The 23,847-nt window shown below is 45.3% G+C and overlaps 1 protein-coding gene across 8 annotated transcripts in view; it reads left to right on the top strand.

Annotated features, from left to right (window-relative positions):
• Tead1 (TEA domain transcription factor 1) overlaps positions 1 to 23,348 on the top strand; it is a 226,478-nt gene extending 203,130 nt beyond the window's left edge. For all 8 annotated transcript variants that reach the window (XM_041666187.1, XM_041666188.1, XM_041666186.1 and 5 more), the window contains 3 exons: positions 12,592 to 12,732; positions 15,289 to 15,441; positions 20,379 to 23,348. In XM_041666187.1, coding sequence (XP_041522121.1) covers positions 12,592 to 12,732; positions 15,289 to 15,441; positions 20,379 to 20,492 — 408 coding nt within the window. In that variant the 3' untranslated portion in view covers positions 20,493 to 23,348. The remainder of the gene's footprint in view (positions 1 to 12,591; positions 12,733 to 15,288; positions 15,442 to 20,378) is intronic.
• The last annotated feature ends 499 nt before the right edge of the window (positions 23,349 to 23,847 follow it).

The following is a 23,847-nucleotide window of genomic DNA, read 5'->3' as shown; positions in this document are numbered from 1 at the left end:
ACACCAAGCATATGTCCTAGGGAGGACAGCCTACCCAATGTAGAAACAAATAGGTGGATCAGAGAAAAATGTATGTTTTAAATTCCTTGGGGGAATTTGCATATTTTATTTATTCAGCTTTTCCATCCTTCCTTGGTGAGTAGGTTATACTGATTATGCCGTCAGCATTCAAACCTGGATGGATGCGGCCAGCATTAACATTCAGGGCAGCCTGAGAACGCTGCCCAGGCCGCTTTTGCAGCTGGTCATAGAGACCTGCGTGCCGCCACTGCCCAGCTTAATTTTGATTTCTTGTTGAAGAAAAATCAGTGTAATCACCTGAATATTACAAATGTCCCACCCTTTTCGGGGGGAGGCAGAACCTCAGTTTGTAACCCAGGCTGGCCTCAAAGAGATCAAACTGTGTGTGCCCCAAAGTGCACAGCTTAAAGATGTTCACTAGCACCCTGAGGGCCCCATCTCACTACTATAAAAAGTATAGGTGTGCTTAGCCAGGCCTGGTGGTGAGGCAGAGGCTAGTGGATCTCTGAACTTGAGACCAGTCTTGTCTCCAGAGAGATACATGTCAGCCAGGGTTTCTCAGAAAAAAACGTGGTTTGAAAAGCAAACAAAAAATCACACCCCTGCCCCACAAATGATCTGCATGCATGTTTAAAGTTTAAAAGGTGTGTATTAGCATAAATATTTTGTGAGGTTACCATAAGGTAAGATAAGGACTGTCTATAGTACAGAAAATAGATAACAAACTATGAAACAAAAGCTGTGTTGTAAGCCTGAGAATGGTCCTCGAGTCAAGTTTGATAGTCCTGTTGTCAAAGGTCGGAAATGGGTTGTTTATCCAAGTTAATAAGGAAGTATAAGATGATTAGAAGAAACCACTTTTACTACTTTCAAATTAAACAGCAGAGTGGGTTTTAATGATGATAAGATTTCTCATAATTAACATTTTGTTTGAGTGTAAATTTACATGGAAGGTGCGTGTTTTGTTTTTTGAATTTGCTTCCAACATTGCTTCTTTTACCTGGTGGATGAGCTGCCTTCCCTGAGGGTTCTGCCTTCCCTGGGGTTATGCCTCTCCTGGTAGTGTGTCCTGATAAGGAGGCCTTGCCTGCAGATGTGTGGCTGGCGTTGTGCAGACTTAGACTGGTGCTCTTGGAGCCCAGATACGTATCTGTTCTACTCAGATTTATAGGATTAAAATTGAGCACTCCCATGAATATGATAGGAAATGTGACTCACTCAGCACCACTGTTGGGAGCCCTTAACCTTTCCGAGGAAATTCATGGGGAACTGTTAGAACAGAGGAGAGACTGCAGTTTCAATCAGGCTGCAGTTTGGAGTCTCACTGGCTTCTGTAATGAAATGGTGAGGATGGGTTGCGCTCTTAGCATCTCCATCCTTGAGTATCAGCAGGTGCGTGCCGTCGACGATGCTTCAGAAGGTTTAACACTCCCTTTGAAACAGCTTTTATATTAGCAATTCATTTAGCGGATTCTCCTCTTAGTGTGAATTCGGTAAATTACAACAGAGACTCCCGTGCCCAGCCGTGCTCCCTTTTGCCTTTTTCGCAAACCAGGAAGGCTCTTAATTTGCTCATTTGATTGCTGTTGAAATTCCATTTTCAGAGTGTCTGACCTGGGTTCAGTAAGGCAAGACAACCTGAGGTGTTTCCTATGGAAAAAAAAATATCTGTGCTGCCATTTCACAGACCGACAACCAAAGCAAACGACAGAACCCAGACACCAGTATGGACACTGCAGGCGATGGAAGCTTAAGCTCACATTGCCCAAGTGAACTGGGCTGGGCCGACTTAAGCCAGGTCTTTATGGAGGAAATTAATTTAAGGGTTTAACCAAATAAGGAATGCAGATGGAGCTGGTATCTTTGAGGGGAGTCTCAGCTTTCCACTTTCAGTCCTAATAGTGCGCGAGTATCAAGAATTCTCGCGTCAGATACTCATGGAAAGAAGCTGCATTTTCACCTTACAACCCCAGACTGTCCAGAATAGCGTTTAATGAAGCCATATTCTTAAACTTAATTAATTAACTAATATAACATTGTGGCTGGGGGCTGGAGAGATGACTCTTCTTAGGGAGCCTGCTACTCGTACAGAGAACCAGGGTTCAGACCACAGCCCCCACAGCAGGTGGATCACAACCATCTGTAACTCCAGCTCCAGGGATCTGACACCCCCTACTAGGCTGTGAGGGCACCTGGGCACATTATGTACACACACATACACACACAATAAATCTGCATACATGTGCATATACACATATGAATAAAATCTTTTTATATTTTTGAGAAGGAGACCTTACCTGGCTAGCTGGCCTGGAATTCATTATATAGACCAGGCTGCCCCTGAACTCACAGAAATCCCCCTGACCTGCCTCCCAATTGCTGGGACTAAAGGTCAACTCAAAATACAACAAATCTTTTAAAAATTTGTATTTGTACAGATATGTATCTTATTGCCAGGAACAAAAATTTTCAATGTACATTTAATATTTTGTTCTTTCCAAATCATTATAAATGGTTATATTCTAGGAGCTAATATATGTATATATTATGTATATATACATATATTAGTATATATATGTGTGTGTGTATATATATTACCTGTATTCTTAATAATACTTTTCTCTGTAATGTTCTTGGAATTACATGCACTATGAATAACAGTATGTTTGTGCTCATTTAATTTACATGTTTACCTTTTTTGAGCTTCGACTTTTGAGACAGACTCTTGCCTTGTAGCCTTAGCTGCCCTAGAACTCACTATGTAGATCAGGTTGGCCTTAAACTCATAACGATCTACCTTCTTCTGTCTTCCAAGTGTTGGGATTAAAGGTGTGCACCACCATGCCTGAATAATCACTTTTTTAAGGAATTAAGAAGCAAGGTTAGACACTGGAGAAGTGGCTCAGAGGTTAACAGCACTTGCTGCTCTTCCAGAAGTCCTAAGTTTAATTCCCAGCAACCACATGGTGGCTCACAACCATCTATGATAAGATCAGGAGTCTTCTTCTGGTGGGCAAGGATACATGCAGGCAGAACACTGTATTAGATACATAGATAATCTTTAAAAAAAAAAGTAACAAGGTTAATTTACTAGCCATACAGATGTGAGAGAATTTTATGAACCAGGGAAAAGGTGAGCAAGTTATCTCGCATGGGGGCACCCTCTAGAATCCACCCAGAATCTCCTCATTTTAGAGTTGCCTTGACCACATTGGGAGAATCCCTCTGCCAGTTGGCTGGCCAGTCCTCAACAGCTTTCTCTCCTGGGTCTTTGGACTTACTGTTGTTAGCAAAACCAGGGACAGGGTACAGCCATTCCCTTGTGTGGCTATTTAAACATTGTTGCTGTCTGAGGAGAGCTGGGGGTGGGAAGTAGCACCACCCTTCTCACACTTGTTTTGATTTTTGAAGTTGTTTGTAGTTGCAGGGCATCGTGTTAACTAAGCAGACTGTACTACTGAGCTGCGTGCATTCCAGCCCCAGACACTAGCTCCTTAAAACTGAGCTTAGACCCTTAGCCACAGAGGAACCCTCTGATTGGTTTTGTGTTGACAGAAATCCAGTGTCAACTCTGCCCCCTTCACATTTCAAAGTAGGCTGTAGACAGGGCTTGGGAGTTAAAAGCGTACACTGCTTTTCCTCACCCACCTGTAGCTCCAGCTCCTGTGGCTCAAACACCCCTGGCTCCCCCAGGACACACAGGCACACAAATACATAATCGAAAAAAATAATACAAATTAAAATCTTTTGAAAGTAATGCAAGTTAGTTACAAGTGGTCCAAGCAGAATACAGTTTAAAATATGAGGGAGCCTTGGCCCAGTTACCTGTCAGCCAAGTCTGTGAGCATCGAGCATGGCTACAGTGTTTCTACTCAACAGCTATCCTCACCCCACAGCTCCACCCCTGGCCCCACCCCACCCCACCCCAGAGGTTTAGAATGTTTCCTTACATAAGTCAGAATTTGAGAATAAGCCTTATTTTTTGTTCTTTTTAGTAAAGATGACTGGTTAGCATTAGTAGAATTACTGGATTTGTAACTAACCTGTTACAAATTTTAACCATTAAATTTTAGTGCAAGTGTCTGAGATCGTTGGGACATTCGCGGACCAAAGTACCGGGTGATGTTTATTTGCCATGCAGATATTACTGGGTGGCTCGTAGCTTCTTTACATATAATTGTTATTTCACTGTGTGTGATTGGTTGCCTGGTGGTTGTTGTTTATTTTAAAAAGACATTTCATATATGGAAACTCCAGTCCAGAAAACAGTCCCATTTCCTGGGAAAGCAGCAGCCTTCACACACCTGATGAACAGGGTCAGGCTCCACCAGGCACCCAGACTCATTGCCTGACTCTGTTAGAAGGCACTAGCCTGAGACCCTGAGTCTAACACAGTCCCAGTCTGTAGTCTACCGCGGTTTTTACCTGGTGTGTGGGTGATATTAATTGCATTTTTGTAAATGAATGCTGGTATTGGTGGGAAATTTGCAATGCAAACACACAGCCTTTTCAAACCAGGCATATTGTAATTAGAGCAAGCTTTTAAGAGTCTTTGAAGTACTAAATGTTTATGAAATTCAAATAGGGGTGTGTAATCTGCACAATAAAGGAGCCCTGGTGGTGTTTTTAAAAATCGCCTATTTTGTGGATGTAAATATATGGCATAATTAGTGGAAAGTAACTTGAAGGGCTGGGCCGGCCCAGTTTATTCCTGTTATTCTTATTTAAAACAGCTGTGGCCAGAGAGCTGCCTCTGTTTCAGTTGCACTGGGCAGGGGCACAATGGCTCCAGTGAATGGAAGCACTCAGGGACCCACTTCCCTGCAGGCAGCTCCTTCCTTGTCCCCAGAGGCAGCCTGTCTAACTGGAGAGGTGTTCTGTTTCGCTCCAGCCTCTCCTGCCCAGACCCCGATGGCTTCGCATGTAAATGAAGCAGGCTGGGAGGACTCTGGACTGCCAGTTTTCTCTAGACGCACCTTTTCACCTCCCAGATAGGCTCAGTCTCTTAGGGCCCCTTTGCCTTGTACAGAGCAATTGTCCTTTGGCGCCTGTGGGAGCAGCTGGGAAGCCCACAAGGCGTGCACTGCCTGGCCCTGCCTCACCATGTGGCAGGCCTGGATGGCCGCCTGCAGCAGACAGGGCCCAGCTCCCAGTGCCGCCTGCCAAGCAGCCAGATGCTGCCATTGGGAAGAAATTGCTTCACAATTTGAAATCTTGGTCCTTTGATCATGGCTCAGAGAGGATGCAGAGGAGAGATTCAAAGCGGTAGTTTGAAAACTGCCCATCCATCAGTGTCTATTACCCTGACTCTTGCAGGGACGGTCCGAGGTGGTTTTCATTTGTGTGAGCTCGTAATTCCTCCCCAGCCCTTCTGCACACTCAAGAATGATGGGAGATAAGTAGGAAGGAAGTGCCTATAGCTCGCCCCTGTCCCTTTATGGCCCTACCTTAGGGGTTCTCTCCTACCCATGGTCCAGCAAGCTCTGCCTTGTTAAACTGTGGCACAGCCAAGTGACCTTGCTGTGTGGGCCCTACCTTAGGGGTTCTCTCCTACCCATGGTCCAGCAAGCTCTGCCTTGTTAAACTGTGGCACAGCCAAGTGACCTTGCTGTGTGGACTTCCAGTTCTCAGTCTTCATTGGCAACATGGGGCTTTATCTCCATTGTGCTAAAAATAAAATGCTGAGGTTCCCCCCATGGCCCGAGATCCCAGGCAGGGAGCCCCATGGCAGGTGAGACAGAGACTGATACAGCACCTAATGTTATGGTTTAGATAAAATGCTGCAGTTCCCTGAGTGGTGTAGTGTTAGGTCACAAGACCACGGCGGGCCACAAAGGCAGCAGGTGAGAGGCAGAGATCTATTAGGCACGCTATGCAGAGAAAGTGGGTGCTTATTTAGTGAGTTATGGAGGGGAAAGGTAAAGAGAAGAAGGGGGAGGGGGGAGAAGGGAGGAGAGTCAGGAAAACGGAGAAAAGCAGAGATAAAAACGGGAGAGAGATAGAAAAGGAAGAAGGTCTCAGGGTCTCAGGCAGGAAATGGTTGGCGGATGGGGGTTGGGGGAAGTGGGCGGGGCTTATCTTTTAAAGGGACAGGACAGATCATTACAATCTCCTGTTCCTTTGCCCCAAAAGTGGGTTTTCCAGAAGCCAGTTTTTGCAAGGACAGTTGCTCTGTTCTTGACCTAGTCCTTTACCCTGTCCCCTTCTTCAGTGTCTGGATCCCACATACCTGAACTAAACTTCATGTTTTCAAAGATGAAGTCTAGTCCTGGTAGACTTTTAATGTTCACCCAAAATGGGGACAATTTTTAAATAAATAAATAAATGCCTTGAAAGCTAACATAGCCTTGAATAAATAGGAATAATGAACACAAGGACAGTGAGTAGAAACCATGCCATACAGGGTCTCATGTAGCAAAGGCGGCCTAGAGCTCCTGATCCACCTGCCCCTACATCCAGGTGTGTAGATTGCAGGCCCGTACCAGCATTCCTGGGTGCAGCACTGGAGCTCCTGATCCACCTGCCCCTACATCCAGGTGTGTAGATTGCAGGCCTCTACCAACATTCCTGGCTGCAGCACTGGAGCTCCTGATCCACCTGCCCCTACATCCAGGTGTGTAGATTGCAGGCCCATACCAGCATTCCTGGCTGCAGCACTCTTAAGCAATCCTGAGTGCCGAAAATTGAACCCAGATCCCCATGCATGCTGGTTAGGCTCTCTCCCAGCTGGGCCACATCCCTAGCCCCAGGAGCACTTTGTGGTGGTCTATTTTTGTTGTTATTTCTTTGATTTGCCTTTGAAATCTGCTCTTGCCCCCACCCTGCTTTCTAGAACTTGCCTGCAAATAGATCTTGGAGTCTTTAATCCACTCAAAGTATGTTAGTGAATGTAGTTGGACTTTCCTTTGGGGGACCTCCAGTCCCCAAATAACAACACAGAGACTTCATATTAATTATGAAAACTTGACCTTTAGCTTAGACTTGTCTGTCCTCAGCTAGCTCTTACAACTTAAATTAACCAGTTTTTATTAATCTTCATTCTGCCATGTGGCTTTTTTCCTCTCCACTATTCTGTATGTCCAACTTGGTCCAAGTTTCCCTGTTGTTTCTGCCTCTCTTCTTCCCAGAGTCCGCTCTCTTCCTGAAGTCCCACCTAGTCTCCCCAGTCTTGCTATCGGCCATTTAGCTCTTTATTATACCAATCAGAAGGCACCTTGGGCAGAAATACACCTTTACAGTGTAAACAAATATTCCACAACAAATGGCTTCTTTTTTGTTGGCTTCCAGAGGGAATTCCATAATCTCTCTACTTGTGCCTTTGTGGAGAACTGGGGGGTTTGTACTTGACTGAGCAGTTACATCCAGTCTGCCAGGTATGATGTGAAACTCACAAATCAGGCAAGCAGCCCGCCTGCCATTCACACACATGTGGATTGAAGCTAAACTTGATGTCTTGATGGTTAGCGTCATGTTTGTTTATTGTACTTGGTAAGGTCTTTATAGATGGGACTTCAGGCTCTGTCCTGGTCCACATTTCAGTTGTGGTGGGTGCTATTTAATAACTGTCTTTAGTACAGCACCTTTCAGCTTATGGCTGCATGGCACCTTGCAGCTTACGGGTGCATTGGTGCGCACCCGTCCCTCACCGCACCGCAGCAGGTTTTGCTTATGTCATCTTCTCGGGTCAAAGATGAGAAATGTGAGGCCCTGCTCCCCATGCCACTGCTCAGACGGCAGAGATGAGGCGGTGACTGACAGGTGAAGCAGCATCCAAAACATCTGGACTAGATAGACGGGAATCGAACACGAGGGGAGGCTTAATGAAAATAGATTTGTGGTTTGAGTCCTAGGATGGAGCCCACCAGAGAGACTGGGAGATAACCGGAGAGTTCCGCAGAACTCAAGAGAGCGTCAGATTGTCCTCTTCACCTGGAGAGCTGGGCAGATGTTACCAGAGCAGTGATGCCAGGGAAGTCAGGGTCCCCTCATGGAGTGCTTAGTCTCACTACAAGAGAATTTAAGAATGGACTAAGTGGAATGAGAGGGCAGTTCTTTCTAGACTTTAAAAGAAAATCCCCAGGGCAGACACAGTGCAGGTCTCAACACTGCTTTGAGGAGGAGGAAGGGGAAGAGAAGGGTTTGGCTGGCATGCCGTTTGAGTTAGCTGCTGTGGAGGTCAGCCAGCCACATGGCAGAGAGGCAAGCGCAGGGTGGGAGGGGAGCTTTAGAGGAAGCACACAGGAGCCCAGGGTGCATGAGGAAGCATGCTGAGAACAGGGAGAAAGAGGAAAAGGAAAGATGAGGCTTTTCTGAGGAATTCAGGGAATGGGCAGGTTCATGGAGCCCTCGAGTGACTTGTAGTGCCAGTACACTGTGGCCCTGGGCAGAAATTCTGGGAGAAAAGTTTATTATCTCATTAAAGCCTAATTGTTGTAGTATGGCTTGAGGTGAACCTGCCTTCCCAGGAGTAGAACCGTCTTCCTGAAGGGCAGTCAGTTCCTTAGCCAGGTCCTAGACCCAGGCCAGAGATTCCATCTCTGAGAGAGATGCTTTTCTCTTAATGGACCCCTAGGGCTAGGGCTAGGCAGAGTCGTGATGCCCCAGGGAGTGCCATGTCTATCTGTGCGGTCTGTGACTATGTCACACTACCAGTAGCCTCAGGTGGGAGGATAGCTCACATTTCTGACTGAGCTCAGTGTAATCATGGGGAAAGAGGAGTGTAGAAGGAACGGAAGTAGAAGCAACAGATGAGGGATTCAGGTATCCCTAGATGCTAGAAGCCGCTAAGAAACAGATTTCCCTCAAAGTCTCCAAACCAGAGACAGCATTGCTAATCCATAACTTGGTTTTAACCTGGTGAGACCCAGCAGGATTTCTGGCCACTTGAAGTTCAAGATGAATTCATGTTTTAAGCCTCTAAATCTGTGGCAGTTTGTTGGAGCAGCAGTAGGAAACAGGTTGAGAAGGAGCTGTGTGACGGTTGACTGCCTCCTGCAATGCTAATGAAGAAACTCATGGAAACACTGGGTGCTGTGAGAGGCGTTTCTGCGTGGAGGAGAAAGAGTTGAACTCTGAGTGGGTCTTTCAGAAAGTCTGCCTCCTTGGGCTGCCTGGTACACCCCTTTTCAGAATTCACTCCACAGTCAGCCTGTTTCAACGAGCTCAGGGTACAGGATGTATTTCAAATCTGGTATGCAGCCAGAGTGTGGGTTTTCTTTCACTGTTTCTTGTATTTTTGTGTTTACTTCCTCTAAGAAAACACCCTGTGGTTAGATTAAAAACTGGCAGGAATAGTTTGAACCCCCAAGAGCAGCATAATTTTTCTCCCTTTTTTACTTTTTTACCTTCAGAATTCGTGAGTGGGGTGCTTTGTTTTTCAAAGATTTGTGTATTGTATGTATAAGTATGTTTTGTCTGCCTGTACATCCACATGTACACCAGAAGAAGTCGTCTGATCCCATGAGACTGCAGTTACAGATGCTCGTGAGCCACTGTGTGTGTGCTGGGAATTCCACGCAGGACCCTGAAAGAGCAGTCAGTGCTCTTAACTGCTGAGCCAGCCCAAGTTATCTGTCTTTACACCTGAGTCTTTGGTTGTGGGGAAGTCAACAGGCTGGGTATGAGTTTCTGTGAGCCCCAGACCCATCAGAGCTGTCTCCTTCAATCCTTGCATGCTTATGTTTTCCTTGCTGAGGGTTGGTGGGATTTTTGACTTAAGTTTCCTTTAAGAATAGTTCCAGTGCCGTCGACTGACAGGTAATTCTTTTTCACATCCGTGCCTTCTGCCAGAGCATCCCTAAAGGACATCCGTGACACCGCCGATGGCTGTGATTCTCTCTCATGTGCTGGGAGAGCTTTTGTAAAGCAGCTGTGATATTGCCTAATGAGTTATTTGCCATTCACTGGGGAAACCTTTCAAAATCTAGACTCTAAAATTAACATCTCCAATTTGAAGTTCTCTCAGAATTATTATTATTTTTTTTTTTTTTTGAAATAGGGTTTCTCTGTGTAGCCTTGGCTGTCCTGGAACTCTCTCTGTAGACTGATGTGGGAGTGATTTCTTTCTAATCTGTTGCTTTCGTTGGTTAATTAATAAAGAAACTGCCTAGGCCCATTTGATAGGCCAACCCTTAGGTGGGTGGAGTAAACAGAACAGAATGCTGGGAGAAAGAAGCTGAGTCAAGGAGTCGCCATGATTCTCACTCCTGACACAGCCGCAGGTTAAGATCTTCCCTGGTAAGCCACCTCATGGGCTACACAGATTATTAGAAATGGGTTAGGTCAATATGTAAGAGCTAGCCAATAAGAGGCTGGAACTAATGTGCCAGGCAGTGTTTAAAAGAATACAGTTTCCATGTAATTATTTCGGGTAAAGCTAGCCCGGTGGTGGGACGCAGCCCAGCCCGCCAATCTTATTATAACAGTAGACCAGGCTGGCCTTGAACTTACAAAGATCCTCGCACCTCTCTACCTCTTGAGTGCTGGGATTAAAAGCATGTGCCACCACTGCCCAGTTTGTTCCCTCAGAATGTAAGAGAAACAAAAGACAAGAACCCGTCTATGCTAAGGTAACAAGGGTGCGTGAACCAGGAGAAATCATAGATACAATGCCAGAAGCAGCAGCAGCATAGCCCAGGGAGAAGATCTTGTGTCGCTGCTCTTGACGTATATCTATGTAATGCACTATGTTTCTGAGGATGACCTTGAACTTCTGAGCTTCTGTGTCCACCTTGTGAGTGCCCAGCTTTTGAGGTGCATGCTTCCTAAGCACTTTATCAACTGAACTTCAGCCCAGCACCTTGAAGTTTTCTTTCTTCTTTCTTGTTTGTTTCGTGTGTCTGGGTGTTTGCTGCATCCACTCTTGTTGTGGAGTCTGTCTGTGTACTGCATGAGTACCTGGTGCTCAAAGAAGCTAGAAGAGGACATCAGATCCCCTGGGACTGGAATCCAGACAGTTAAAAGCCACCATGTGAGCGCTGAGAGTCCAACCCAGGTCCTCGGGAAAAGCAGACAGAGCTTTTAACCTTTAAAGGCTGAGCCATCCTTTCAAACATTTAATAATTTTCTTTTTTGATACTGAGTCTCCTGTAGCTTTGGCTGGCCTCGAATTGACTGTAGACCAAGGTGGCCTCAGACTTTGTGCCATCCTCCTGCCTCTGCTTCCAGAGTGCTGAGATTATAGGCTGTGCCACCACACCTGACCAGTAACTTGGCTTTTCAGGGTAAGTATAATGGTAGATCGTCTGCTCCAAGTGAAAGCTCACCAGCATATCTGAATAGTCCTAGACAGCAGTGACCCAGGGCGACGCAGACATGAATGGGATTGGGTGCAGGCTTACGCTAAGAGGGTTTCTTGTCTGGGGGAATTGTCGGACAGTGGCAGGAACCATTTGTTTAGAAAAGTCTTTTCATTATTATCGTGTCCTCACAGTCCCTCCAGACTGTTTGCTTAATTCCTAAATAATTAAGGAAATGATAAATTGGAATTTTGTCTTATATACACAGCACATCATCCTTTAAATTAGCACTCGTAGCTGTGTTGCTAGCCTTTACTAATGCACTCAGATGTGTTACAGACTCATTCCTGGAGTTGTTTGTAGCAGCCGTCTGAGCCTGCTACAGCTTCAGCTTCAGCTTGGCGAGCAGTGCCCCTCGGGCGGCCTCAACCACTGGTTTGTTCCTTTAATGGATTTGTAAATGAATGACAGTCACGTAGTGATGGTGAGATTGAATGGACAGACTCAGCCACTGCCATCCTGTCCTCTGCTCTTTAGAGTTTGAAATTTTACATAGAGCTGAAATAGAGTTAGCACTGGACAAAGAGAGCTCCCAAAATCGCGGCCACTATGGGTGGCATCTTTCCCTTCAGCTCAGGGATGGAAGAGTAAACACTGATCACTGTTATCTGCTTTGCTGATGTCAGACCATAGCTGCCATTCTAACTTGGCTGATATTTTCAGAATGTGTATTATTATTGACAAGTTATTGTGTGTATTTTAAGTAACTTCAGTAGCTGGGATTTCGCATCTTTGTACGGTGATCGTTAGTCAGCTTTTCCTCTCTGGATGTGGTGGCTTCTGTACGGGCCTGTTTTTGTTTTTTCCTTTTAAGTCTCTCTCAAGATTGGCAGATTACACAGTCAATTCATGTCCTACTTTTTTGTGCATTTTAGAAACTTACAGAATTTTTATTGCAAGGGTACGGTGCTGTTCCAATTCTGGATGCTTGCTGGTAGCAGGTCCTCACAAGGAACAACTTCCCAGATATATACCACTGCAGGGCTTAGTGCTGGAGTGCTTGCCTAGCATTCGTGAGGCCCTGGCTGGGTTTAAATCCTGGCACTTGGGAACTGGGTATGGTGGTGGCACATTCCTGTAAACACTTAGGAGGGGGAGACTGGCTATGCGACAAGTTCCAGCCCTGCCTGGGAAGGCAGTGTCTTCCCATCAAGGTGGTGTCTGTAGAGAGGTCTCTCTTTCTCACTGCTTAGCTGCTCGATGGTTTACTCTGTTCTTTATCACCAAGATCCTAGGATGAGAGAATTAACCTGCCCCCACTTCCTTCCAACAGGCAGACTTAAACTGCAATATCCAAGATGACGCCGGGGCTTTCTACGGTGTGAGCAGTCAGTACGAGAGTTCTGAAAATATGACGGTTACCTGCTCCACCAAAGTGTGCTCCTTTGGGAAACAAGTAGTAGAAAAAGTAGAGGTAAGTTGACCCCTGTCGGTGGGAAAGTCCTCTGGCTAGCCTGTTGCCCTCCTTGAAACACCTGGCAGGCAGCGGGTAGAGGACGGTGCTTTTTCAGGGCACCTTTCCTTCCACTTGCGCCTTCTCCCTGACCCATGGGAAAGGTAAAAAGGACTGGGTGGCACCTGAAAGCAGACAGGATGCTCTGTGTTAGCCTTCTCTGTGAGTGATGCTGGCCCAGCTGGCCAGTACTGGTCTCCGTGAGAGGCCCCCTGGGGGGTCTGATGCTTCCCTACTTCCTAGCTGCAGGCCTGAGCGACAACCAAGGTAGCTGAAGCCCACCCCCATCTAAAACCTGACAACCTTGAGTTTGATATTGTTGTTTTTGCTTTTTTCGTTTTAATTGTTTTAAGTTTAAATTTCAGCAGGCAATGTTGACCCATGCAATCTCAGCACTTGGGAAGCTGATGCATGAGACTCCCGAGGTCCAGGCCAGCCTAGGCTTTTCACCCAGAAACTCAAACATTCCGTCCTGACATTAGGGAATAGCTGTATTCATCTTGCATCTTTCATGCCCCCCTTCTTTTACAAGCACAGTTATCTTTCCTGGATTAGTTGCTTTTGTGAATTAAGTTTGCAAGTGGCATCCCCTTAACCTGCCTACTTCCCAGTGTCTTTTGCCTTACTCCACCTCCTGGAGAGTCAGGTTTTATTTGCAGCCGTTCTGGACTCTCAGGGCCAGGACCTAACCTGCCTGTGGCAAGACTCCAGCTTCCCACCAAGCTAGAGGGTGCCTGGCAGGAGAGGGAGGGGCTTAAGAGCTTAGGCAGAGTCCTGTGGGTGGTGTGGGCTGCCCAGGGGCCTCCTGAGCTCAGCTTGGGCTGTGTGAGCCAGACAGAAGGTAAAAAGGCAGGGAAGGGTACATGTGGTTTGAGTTGACGGTGAATTTAATAGCGGTCATGAGCTTTGCTGAAATGGCTTCAGTGGGACTCCAGTAAGAGCTTCTAAATGGGATTTAGTGACTGTGTATTAAAGCTTAGAGAGGAGGGAAAGCCAAAGGTCAACTCTGTTTGCCAGCAGCAGTGACTAGAAAGTGCATTTTCAAGGGACAAATAGGGGATAATTGGAGATACAAGAATAGACTTGAGAGACAGGAAATATGAATTGGGAATCCCGAGCTTTAGGAATAATTTAAAGCTGGGGGTGGGCGAAGAGCTGGCTGCCCTGACAGAGTAGCAGGAACACAAAATTAGGGTAAGAGGAGAGAACTAACTCCTATAAGTTGTCCTTTGACCTCTACAAGCATGCAAAATACATACATACATCATACACGTAATGTGTGTGAAAACAGTTATACTTATTTAATATTAGTCTTTTTTCTGGCTGACTCTGTCCCTGTAAGCACCTCTGAATATACTAGCAGCTCTGGGTCCTGTTCCATCCTCTTTCTGTCTCTTTCCCACCTAGTACCCTGTGGCCTTAGGCACCGTGACTTTGTAACTAGGCTCTAGGGGCAGCTGAAATAAGTCCATCTTACTACTATTCTTTTTTTGTCTTTGCTAAGCTAGGAACCAGTCTTCCTGTTTCCAAATGATATGTACTTTATTTAGTGTAAAGAAAGACAAAGTCTGAGCACTATTGTTACATTTAAAATGATATATTAATAGTAAATCTATTTGCATTTCTGTCTCATTGTAAGTATTTAATAGGATTTTATGATTTTATCATTGATTTGTTCCTTGTTAATTCTGAATATTTTATGTTTTGTGTCAGTTTTATGTTTCTAGAACAGATGAGACAGGCTTTGGGTTTTAGAGTCTTGATTTAAAAATCTGTATCAAGGGTTTGTCTTCTGAGCTGTGCACGATGGTACAGGCCTTAATCCCAGCAGATTCAAAGCCAGCCTGATAAACATGTCTAGTTCCAGGCCAGCCCTGGCTACATAGACCTGTTTCAAAACAAGATCTGTTGCTGGGTAGTGGCACACGCCTTTAATCCCAGCACTTGGGGGCAGAGACCTGTGGATCTCTGTGAGTTCAAGGCCAGCCTGGTCTACAGAGCGAGTTCCAAGTCAGCCAGGGTTCACAGCAGATTGTCCTATTCGACCCCAGTGGTTCCTCCCTTAGGGTGTTGAGTTCTCTGTGTATTCAGGCTTAGTGGTCACTTCTGCAGTCTCCTTCCACCATGGTTGTTTGGGTCAGTGCTAGCAGTTGTATTTTGGGGGGGCCAGAATCATGTCCTCTAAGTTTGTGTTACCTAGAATTTTGTGAAGTACAGTGTGTATGGCAACACACATACACACACACACACACACACACACACACACACACACACTTGCTGAAAAAAGGATCTACGAAATCCTTTAAAGGTCACTCTCTGCAATATTTTTTAAACTTCTAAAAAGATAATAGATTCTGTATATAGCAGTAAAGGTAGGCCTTGTTTGTCACTATTTAATCTACACAAATAACGGAGCACATTAACATGATTCTTGTTGAAAGTGTGTGCTTTCAGAAGCAGCCATTCTCTGTGCTTTGAAGTGTAAAAAAAAATACTCAAACCTCTTTTCCCTTGCAGACGGAGTATGCAAGGTTCGAGAATGGCCGGTTTGTGTACCGAATAAACCGCTCGCCAATGTGTGAATATATGATCAACTTCATCCACAAGCTCAAACATCTACCAGAGAAATATATGATGAACAGTGTTTTGGAAAACTTCACCATTTTATTGGTAATGTTGGTCTCTCTCCTGGTTTGGCACTGACAGTCTGTCTTGAGGCTTGCTGGGCACAGTGAGGAAGGTGTGTGTGGGAGGTAGTAAGGGTTCGAAAGGGAACTTGGATAGCTCTCTGGTGGTGACCCAGCCAGCAAGCTTGAGCTGTACTGGGGCTTGGGTTCGAAGACAGGTCCACCTGTGACCTGAGTCCAGAACAGAGACAACAAGAAATGATGGCCCAGGCTCCTCTGCACTGTGACTGCCGAGTTGAGAGAAGTTGCCCCAATGCCTTGATTCTGGATCAGTTGCCAGAGTCAGAGGCTCTTGTCCTCAAAACATGTTCATAAAATATTCTATAATGGCTTCCAACCGGAAGGTCAGAATGCCAAACTAAAACTCAGTGAGAAGAGTTTTCCTAAGGGGCTGACGAGGCCATCTGTGGTGGGACGGCACTCTGAATGGCTGCCACGTTATTCTGTGACTAGAGCGGAGAGCCTGAGGGTTTACCTTGGGAATGCCATACCTGGCATGTTGCTTCCACTGGGACGGGTTTCTCAGGCAGATGTATGCTGTTCTGTTTGATTTGAAAGGCTTGTCTACTCTTGTTCTTCCTGTTTACAAACAAGTTCTGATTCAAGCTTTATGTGGTGCATGCCCATAATCCCCATGCTTGGGAGACCGAGGCAGGGGGATCAGGAGGTTGCAGGCAGGCTAGACTACATAATAAGACCGTATCTTTAAACAAGCCAATGAGATGGCTCAGGTAAAGGTGCTTGCAACCCTAGGAACTTAAGTTGTCATGGTCAGTGCCATCAGGGACTCAGAGCTTAGACGTAGGGCTGCATGCATGGATGGGATCTTTCCTACAAGCTAACTTACTCTGGAGAGAGAGACTCTTAGTGGAGTCTCAGCTGTGCCCATGTGCTCCTGAAGTTTGGAAACTGGAAGTCTGAGGAAAATGGAGAGCATCTGTCTACAGTCACCAGTGCCCTTTGGTGGATGATGAGTTTACATTGTGGTGGCAGGAGCAGGTGTCTGTCTCAAACTGTGTCCTGCTGCAGTCCATGTTTGGGAGCTGGGGAGATGACTCAGTCAGGAAGGTGCTTCCCACACATGTGTGAGGACTGAGGACTATTTCTTTGCACAAGAACCCAGGCTTCATGACACCGCCTGTGATCCTCAGTGCTGTGGAGGCAGGGACAGCTCGATCCCTGGAGGTCATCGGCCAGCCTGGCCTCATCTTGAGCTCCGTGTTTAGGTAGAGATCATATCTCAAAAAGAAAAATAATAAGAGAGAGTGAAAGTGTGATCAAGGAAGACATGCAGGTTCAAACTCTGGCCCAAATACACGCAAAATCAAAGTAAGTGCAGATCTCGGTGCTTGAGAGCAGGCAGGGAGTGTGGCGCTCTTTTCTAGACTCTCAAGCCACCTCGATGACTTGAACTCTTAAGTGGGTGGCCATTCACTTTTTTAGCAGGAGTTTCAACTCCAGCTGTGTGTGTCAGCACGTTGAGGAAGGTGACAACCCCAGTCCCAACTTTGCCTCAGAGAGCTGACTGAATTGAATGTGGCCCTATGATGTCAAAGCCAAGCCCCCAATTCTCACAGAACTCAGGTAGCCATTAGCAACATGCCTCTGGACATACGACATCCACCAGCAGAGCTATCCTGGGACCTCATTGGCTTTGGCTAAAAATGTATCATTAAAAGCCCGTCAAAATGGCACATGTGTGTAATCCTTGCACTTGGCAAGTGGAGGCAGGAGGATCAGGAGGGAGTTCAAGGCCAAAGTAGGCTATAGAAAACCCTCTCAAAACAGCAAAAAGCAGATAAACAAAATGTTTTGATACAAGCAAATAATAATAGCCAAGAAGCATTTGTTAGGAATAATATCATGGAGCTGAAGAGATGGCTCAGTGGGTAAGAGTACTGGTTATTCTTCCAGAGGACCCAGGTTCAAGTCCCAGCACCCACATGGCAGTTCACGACTGTCTGTAGCTACAGTTCCAGGGTACCTAACACCCTCACACGTACATACACATAGGCAAAACACGAATATACATAACAAAGAAAAAAGAAATAATATCATAGCTTTAGGAAACTACAGACTTCAGAACTACGAAGCATAAACCGCCTAGTTGATGGACAGGAGCACTCATCAAATGCTTGGTCACGGTGCACCATGCCTGAGCTGGACAATTTAAAGCCATGCAGACTGATAGGCTAGGCTCTCTGGTTCGCTCCCTTGCCTTGGGAATTGAGCTGAATACACAGAGGCAGTGAGAGCCCACGCAGAGCTGAGAACGACAAAGCTGAGCCATGAGCCAGTGTGCTTTGATCTCAGTCTCTTTGATATCAAGGTAACAGAGGTTGGACCTGGTGCCGTAGCTTATAATCCCAGATTCTCAGGAAGCCAAAGCAGGAGAATTGCACATTCAAGGTCTACCTGGCCTACTAGAGAGTTCAAGGTCAGCCTAGGCACCTTAGTGAGACTCTGTCTCAAATTAAACAATGAAAAGATGGGGGCCTGAGAGCTGGCTTGGCAGTTAAGAGCACTTGTTCTTATAGAGGACCGAGGTTCAGTTTCCTACATGGTGTCTCACAACCATCTGTTACTCCAGCTCCAGCGGCTCTGACACCCTTCTTCTGGCCTCTGAGGGCACCAGACGCATGTTACACATATATGCATGTAGGCAAACATGCACACATATAAAGTAAAATCAAATAAAAAAACTTTAAAGCAGAGTGAAAAGAGGCCTGGGGATGTTTGGTGGTAGAGAACTTGCCTACCATGCATCAGGCCCTGGGTTTTCAATCCTCAGTATAGACAGACAGGCAGGCAGACAATGAATTTATAAGAAGATTGATGTGTCTAAGTCATTTCTAGCATTACATTATATACAAAGACCCTTTGTAAATGTTATTATAAAATTCTTACCATGAATTACAGTACCGTTTTTATGGTTAAAGAGTCACTATGACCCACCCAAGGTCATGGCAATTGACACAGACTTGAGTCATAAAATCAGAAAGCTTGAGCCCTCTCTACTTTATGTGCCTAGCCAAGACTTTTAAAGTCTTCAGACCTGCATGTTGTCTTCATTCATAAATGGATCTCTCAACTCTGTATTCTCCATCTCAAAATGACCAGTAAGAGTCTTAAGCCCCCACAACTTAGACTATGGGTATAGCCTTGGCTGCTAGGAAGTGATTTAGTAACACAGCGTTTGTGCCATGGTGACTTATGGCCTCTGGCCTGTTGAGTCAAAGAAGCAAGTGAGGAGATTATGACACAAAGTCATAAATTGTTGAGTATTTCTGAACTAAGCCCCACGGAAATCCAAAGAGATGTGGGGGTGTGGGGTTCTCAGGGATGGTAAACAGGGCATTGAAGTTGAAAGATGACATTTTTCACATTCATCAAGGAAGTAAGACTTTACCTAAGCGCATATTCGGGTGTCAGTGCTAGGAATATTGTGATGGACTGAATGCAGGGTCAGGTGGGGGAGGCAGGCATTCATCCAGTAAACGAATGGGAAATCAAATGACCACGAGTGTCTGACAGAGAGGTGCATTGTGCTGAGATGGTGTCATGTATGTAGCTCATAGGTGGGTTAGCATCTTCCAACTGACTAGTCTAGTGCCCCAGTCTTCTCTGTCATAGGGAACGGTAGCACCCAGTCACAGAGTTGTGAGGTTGGATGCCACCCACTCTGGGCCAAGCATCTCATTCTGTGGTAGATGGATAGCGAGCACACAGCATCGGTGGCCATTGTGAGTTTTGATCACTCATCAAATGCTTGGTCACGGCGCACCATGCCTGAGCTGGTTAACTAGGAAACATGGTCCAGTTCTTCATAGTCCACTGGGTGAGATGGATATTGAAAAACAACCAATCTATATGAATCGCATAGCTCCATGGAGAAAATCAGAAGTGAGGCTTTATTCTTTCAATCAGGGACCCTGAGCTCTGGTGCTTGAAAGCAAGGGAAACTTAAATGGGTGAAGCCGACCATTGCGGAGGGGAAATTAGGCCGTCGACAGGCTAGATAAGGCACTCAAGTCAAAAATGTTTTTGAACATGAAAGTCACAGAAAACCACTGGAGCGCTGTGAGGTTGTAAATCTGATCGGATTGGACTTGAGAACGTTCCTTCTTGGGTGGCACGGGGTCAGGCCGGGGAGGCAGTTTGAGGAGCAGAGCCAGAGCTCAGATCTGAAAGAGGCTAATCTTGGGAAGGACAGCGACCCAGGGGGAGCGGATGGGGAGCCTAAGGCATCCGGAGAAGTGCAGCCTGTGCCAGCAGGGCTCCAGATAAGACTCTGTCTGCACCCCTGTTCTTTACACAGCCAATACCTCCGCTGTATCCAGGTACTGCTGGCTGATGTGATCTACTAATCAAGGTGCCCATGAAGTTAACTCTGTAGTTAGCTGTTGTAAAGTAGAATTTAACTCAAGTTAAATGTAACGTGGGAAAATAAGATTTTAAATATTTTTAACATAAATAAATAAATATCCTTACTATAGTAATTAGCTTGATTTAACCATCCCATGATGGATCACACCACCACCCTATAAACTTATATAATTACTTGTCAATTCAAATTAAGATAAAAATACTAAAATAAGTGAAAGTCAGCTAAAACATGTGAATGTTCTATGAGAGAGGATTATTGATGACAAACAGATTATTGATGAATACAGAAACCACAGCAGCTCTGACAGGTGATCTATTGGCAATGGCAATGGGTCTTCCTTGATTATGGTACAGGGCTCAGGTGGGGTTCCAGTGGGACTTGCAATCCCCTTAATGTGTTGGAGGATACAGAGTGAGGCCGAACAGGTCTTTGATCCACCCATCACCTTCAGACAGCTCCTCTCCCATCAAATCATGCTCTTGGCACAGATAGGCCATGATCTCATTTTATGCCTTTTGTTTTCTTTTCAACAGGTGGTAACAAACAGGGATACACAAGAAACTCTCCTCTGCATGGCCTGTGTTTTTGAAGTTTCGAATAGTGAACATGGAGCACAGCATCATATCTACAGGCTTGTAAAGGACTGAAGCTGGTTATTTATATAGATAGAAATCTGTATATATACACACACATATGTGCACACACACTCTCTCCATTATCGAACGACTGACTGTAAACCTCACCATAGGTGATGCCCTGGCCCCCAGGTCACACCCTGACTTTTCTAAATCCTGTTTGAGTGAACTTATTATTATTTTTTCATGTGTTCTTGCTATCATTGTAGCTGTGAAATTGTGATGCAGTTTTTTGTGTATTCCTCAGATCTGCAACCCACAATTCCTTGGGGAAGGTGAATCTTACCAGCCTAAACCTCTCTCTCTGCAGACCTGTTTCCTGTTGTGGTAGAAAATAGTTCTGAGACAGAGGATTGGCCACGGGGCATCGACTGCCTTTATACAAATGTATTTAGTTCTTTTGTTTGTTTTTCCAACATAAAATTCTTGTGTTAAGATACAAGTAAAATTAATCTTTAATTGTAAATTAGTACAAGAAAACTAAGATTCTTTAGACTTATCTTTGTAATTAATTAGGGTGGAAGTTATGGAAGAATGTAATTCACTAAATTATTTTTTAAATGAAATCTTTCTTTCTTTTAAAAACCAAATGTTAAACTATAGCCTTAAGAAATACTTGGTAGAAATATCCTAATGAGACAAATTTTTTACCTTCCCCTTCAAGGTTAAACTAATATCTTAATTCATTAAACTGTTGAAACAGGTGTTGCAAAGGAAGAAATTGTCACCCTTTATCCTTAACATATATAGTATATTTAAAAATGTAAAATTGTATTGTACTAATGTGATAATTGATTATTTAATGAAAAAGAAAAGATGGCTCTTTTTGCAATAAGTAGATAATACTGAAACAAATCTAAGCTTACAATGTTATAGTCTTGTGTGTGCAGTTACATTTTATATGGTCAACCAAATTTTTTTATGGAGAAGAGTTCACATTTGAACCACTGAAATTTCATAGCAAAAATTTTTAAATTGGCATGAATACTGCACTGTGAGTTGCAAAGGATATAGAATCGTGTGGCTGGGAGAAAACTGTCATCATCGGGACAAGTAGAAGGCTCATCGGGCTTGGTCACTGCTCCCCCAGACTGTCACTGTCACAAGCCTCCCCACCAGCCTTTGGGTAGTTGGTTGCTGGTAACCCAACGTGCGTGGGAAGCTCTGAGTTCCTGCACGTGTGGATATTCAGTTCTCTGAACTCCTGTTTCCTGTGGTTTCCTATTGCTCATCACCTCTCTTGATCTGCTTTACAGACGTGGATCTATTTCCTCTGAGCGTGTCCCTTTCCTTGACATCTCTTCATAAGCTTCAGTGGCTCTTCATGTGCTCTCTCTCCCCACACCCCTCTCTCTGATCTTTTCAAGCAGACTCCCTCATTCAGGTAGTTCTGTTTCCAAGAGAGATTTCACAGCTCTGATCTGAGTATTCCAAAGCATTGCCCAGCAGCGTTGGTCTCATGTGGCCAGTCTGGGGTTACTTTCCTATGTGCTTTTTCACTGGGGAAGCAAGAAAGGTTACCCCTCTGCTTCCCAGGGAAGGCAAGAGGAAAGCTAGAGTTTCCTTAGACTCACGTGCGCGCGCGCGCGCGCACGCGCACACACACACACACACACACACACACACACACAGATAGGAATATGTGAACACAGTAGAACATGACATAAACTTTTTAAGTTTAAAAATCAAACAGCATGACGATTTTTTTATGTGTGTGCCAGGACTATCAAGTTAAATCCTACTTCTACTATATCCAGGTGACACACAGCCCTTCTTTGTCCCAACATCTGATCTGGCTGTGCGTATATGGTATTCAGCTACTTGTGGTCTTTGGTGGTTGGGCGTGGCTGGCATGTAGCTAAAAGAATCACACTGGATTGACTCTTGTCTCCTCCCAGCTGCATCCCTGGTCCCTGGGAAGACCTGAGGAAAATGTGCAAGACTTTGTCATTAGCAATATGCCTCCCTTGTGTGAGCCAGCAGGGCATTGTTCTCTTCAAGAGAACTAATTGCCTTGGTTCCCTGAGTCTAAGCCAGCCCTCAAAGAATGGTTACCCTGGGTTTCTCCCAGTAGTCTTCAGATGTTTAAAGATCTGTCCTGGGGATGTTTCTTTAGCTTTGATTTCCTATATCCTTCCTCTAGAGGAATGTCCTACTATCCTGAGACCAGGACCATACAAATGGGTACAAATGATCTGTGCCTACAGGCCAGGCCATCCCAGAAGGTGATGGGGGAGAGGTCTACCACTCAGGAGTAGACTTGCCTCTCTATACCTCCCAAGCTCTGGGGGTTTATTTCTCAAGTACCACCTAGAGGGTACTGGTTGTCAATGGGGAGGGGTATGCTTTCTCAGAATTAGGATAATGTCTGTGTTGCCTCACTGTCTGCATCCTCTCCTTCCAAATGCCTTTCCCATGCGAGTGGTAGGAATGACCCTGACTCACTTTTTGCTCTGAAAACAGCTATTAATTCTTTAATATATATATTTTTTCTACCCCCCCCCCAACTTATTTCCTTCCTTATATCTCAACCCTTCCCAGCTTCCTGTTCTTTCTCACCTTTAAAGAAAGAAAATGACCATCATCTTACAATTACCATTGCCATGATGAAACACCATGACCAAAGAAACAAATTGGGGAGTGAAGGGTTTACTTGGCGTACATTTCAGCATCATAGTCCATCACCAGAGGAAGTCAGGGAAGGAACCCGAGACCAGGAATTAATGCAGAAACCCTGAAGAGGTGCTGCTTACTCTCTTGCTCCTCATGGCTTCTTTATCCTGCTTTCTTATAGAGTTCAAGACCAGCAGCCCACAGTGGGCTGAGCCTTCCTCTCTCCAGCACTAATTAAGAAAATGCCCTGCAGCCCCTCCCCCCTGCCCTTTCGAGGCAGGGTTTCTCTTTGTTACAGCCCTGGCTGTCTGGAATTCACCCTGTAGACCAGACTGGCCTGCCTCTGCCTCCTGAGTTTTGGAATTAAAGGCGTGTGTGCCCCTACCACCAGGCTCTACAGCCATTTCTTATGGAGATCTTTTCTCAGTTGAGGTTCCCACCTCTCAGATGCTATAGCTTGTGTTAAGTTGATATAAAACCAGCCAGCACATCCACCATGGCAAATTCGTGCTGCCCATATACTTAAGGGTGTACAGACATCCACTGGAACCACAACCACACTCTTAAAAGAAAACTGGCTTCGGCTACCCCAGAAGCTATCAACTGTCAGTAGCTCCTCAGCCTTGGGATGGAGGCTCATGAACCCTTCCCAGCCTCACTCAGTGCTGGAATTTGCCCAGCTTGTTCTCACGGACGCTGTGGGTTTATGAGACTGATGACCCTTTTATGTCCTAAAGACACTGTTTTTCTCTCC

Source organism: Microtus oregoni, unplaced genomic scaffold (assembly GCF_018167655.1).
Source record: "Microtus oregoni isolate MIOR12 unplaced genomic scaffold, Mior012 000016F_ref0000370, whole genome shotgun sequence".
Lineage (NCBI taxonomy): Eukaryota > Metazoa > Chordata > Mammalia > Rodentia > Cricetidae > Microtus > Microtus oregoni.
The sequence above is the reverse complement of the archived record's forward strand: the minus strand, read 5'-3'. Positions and strand labels throughout refer to the sequence as shown.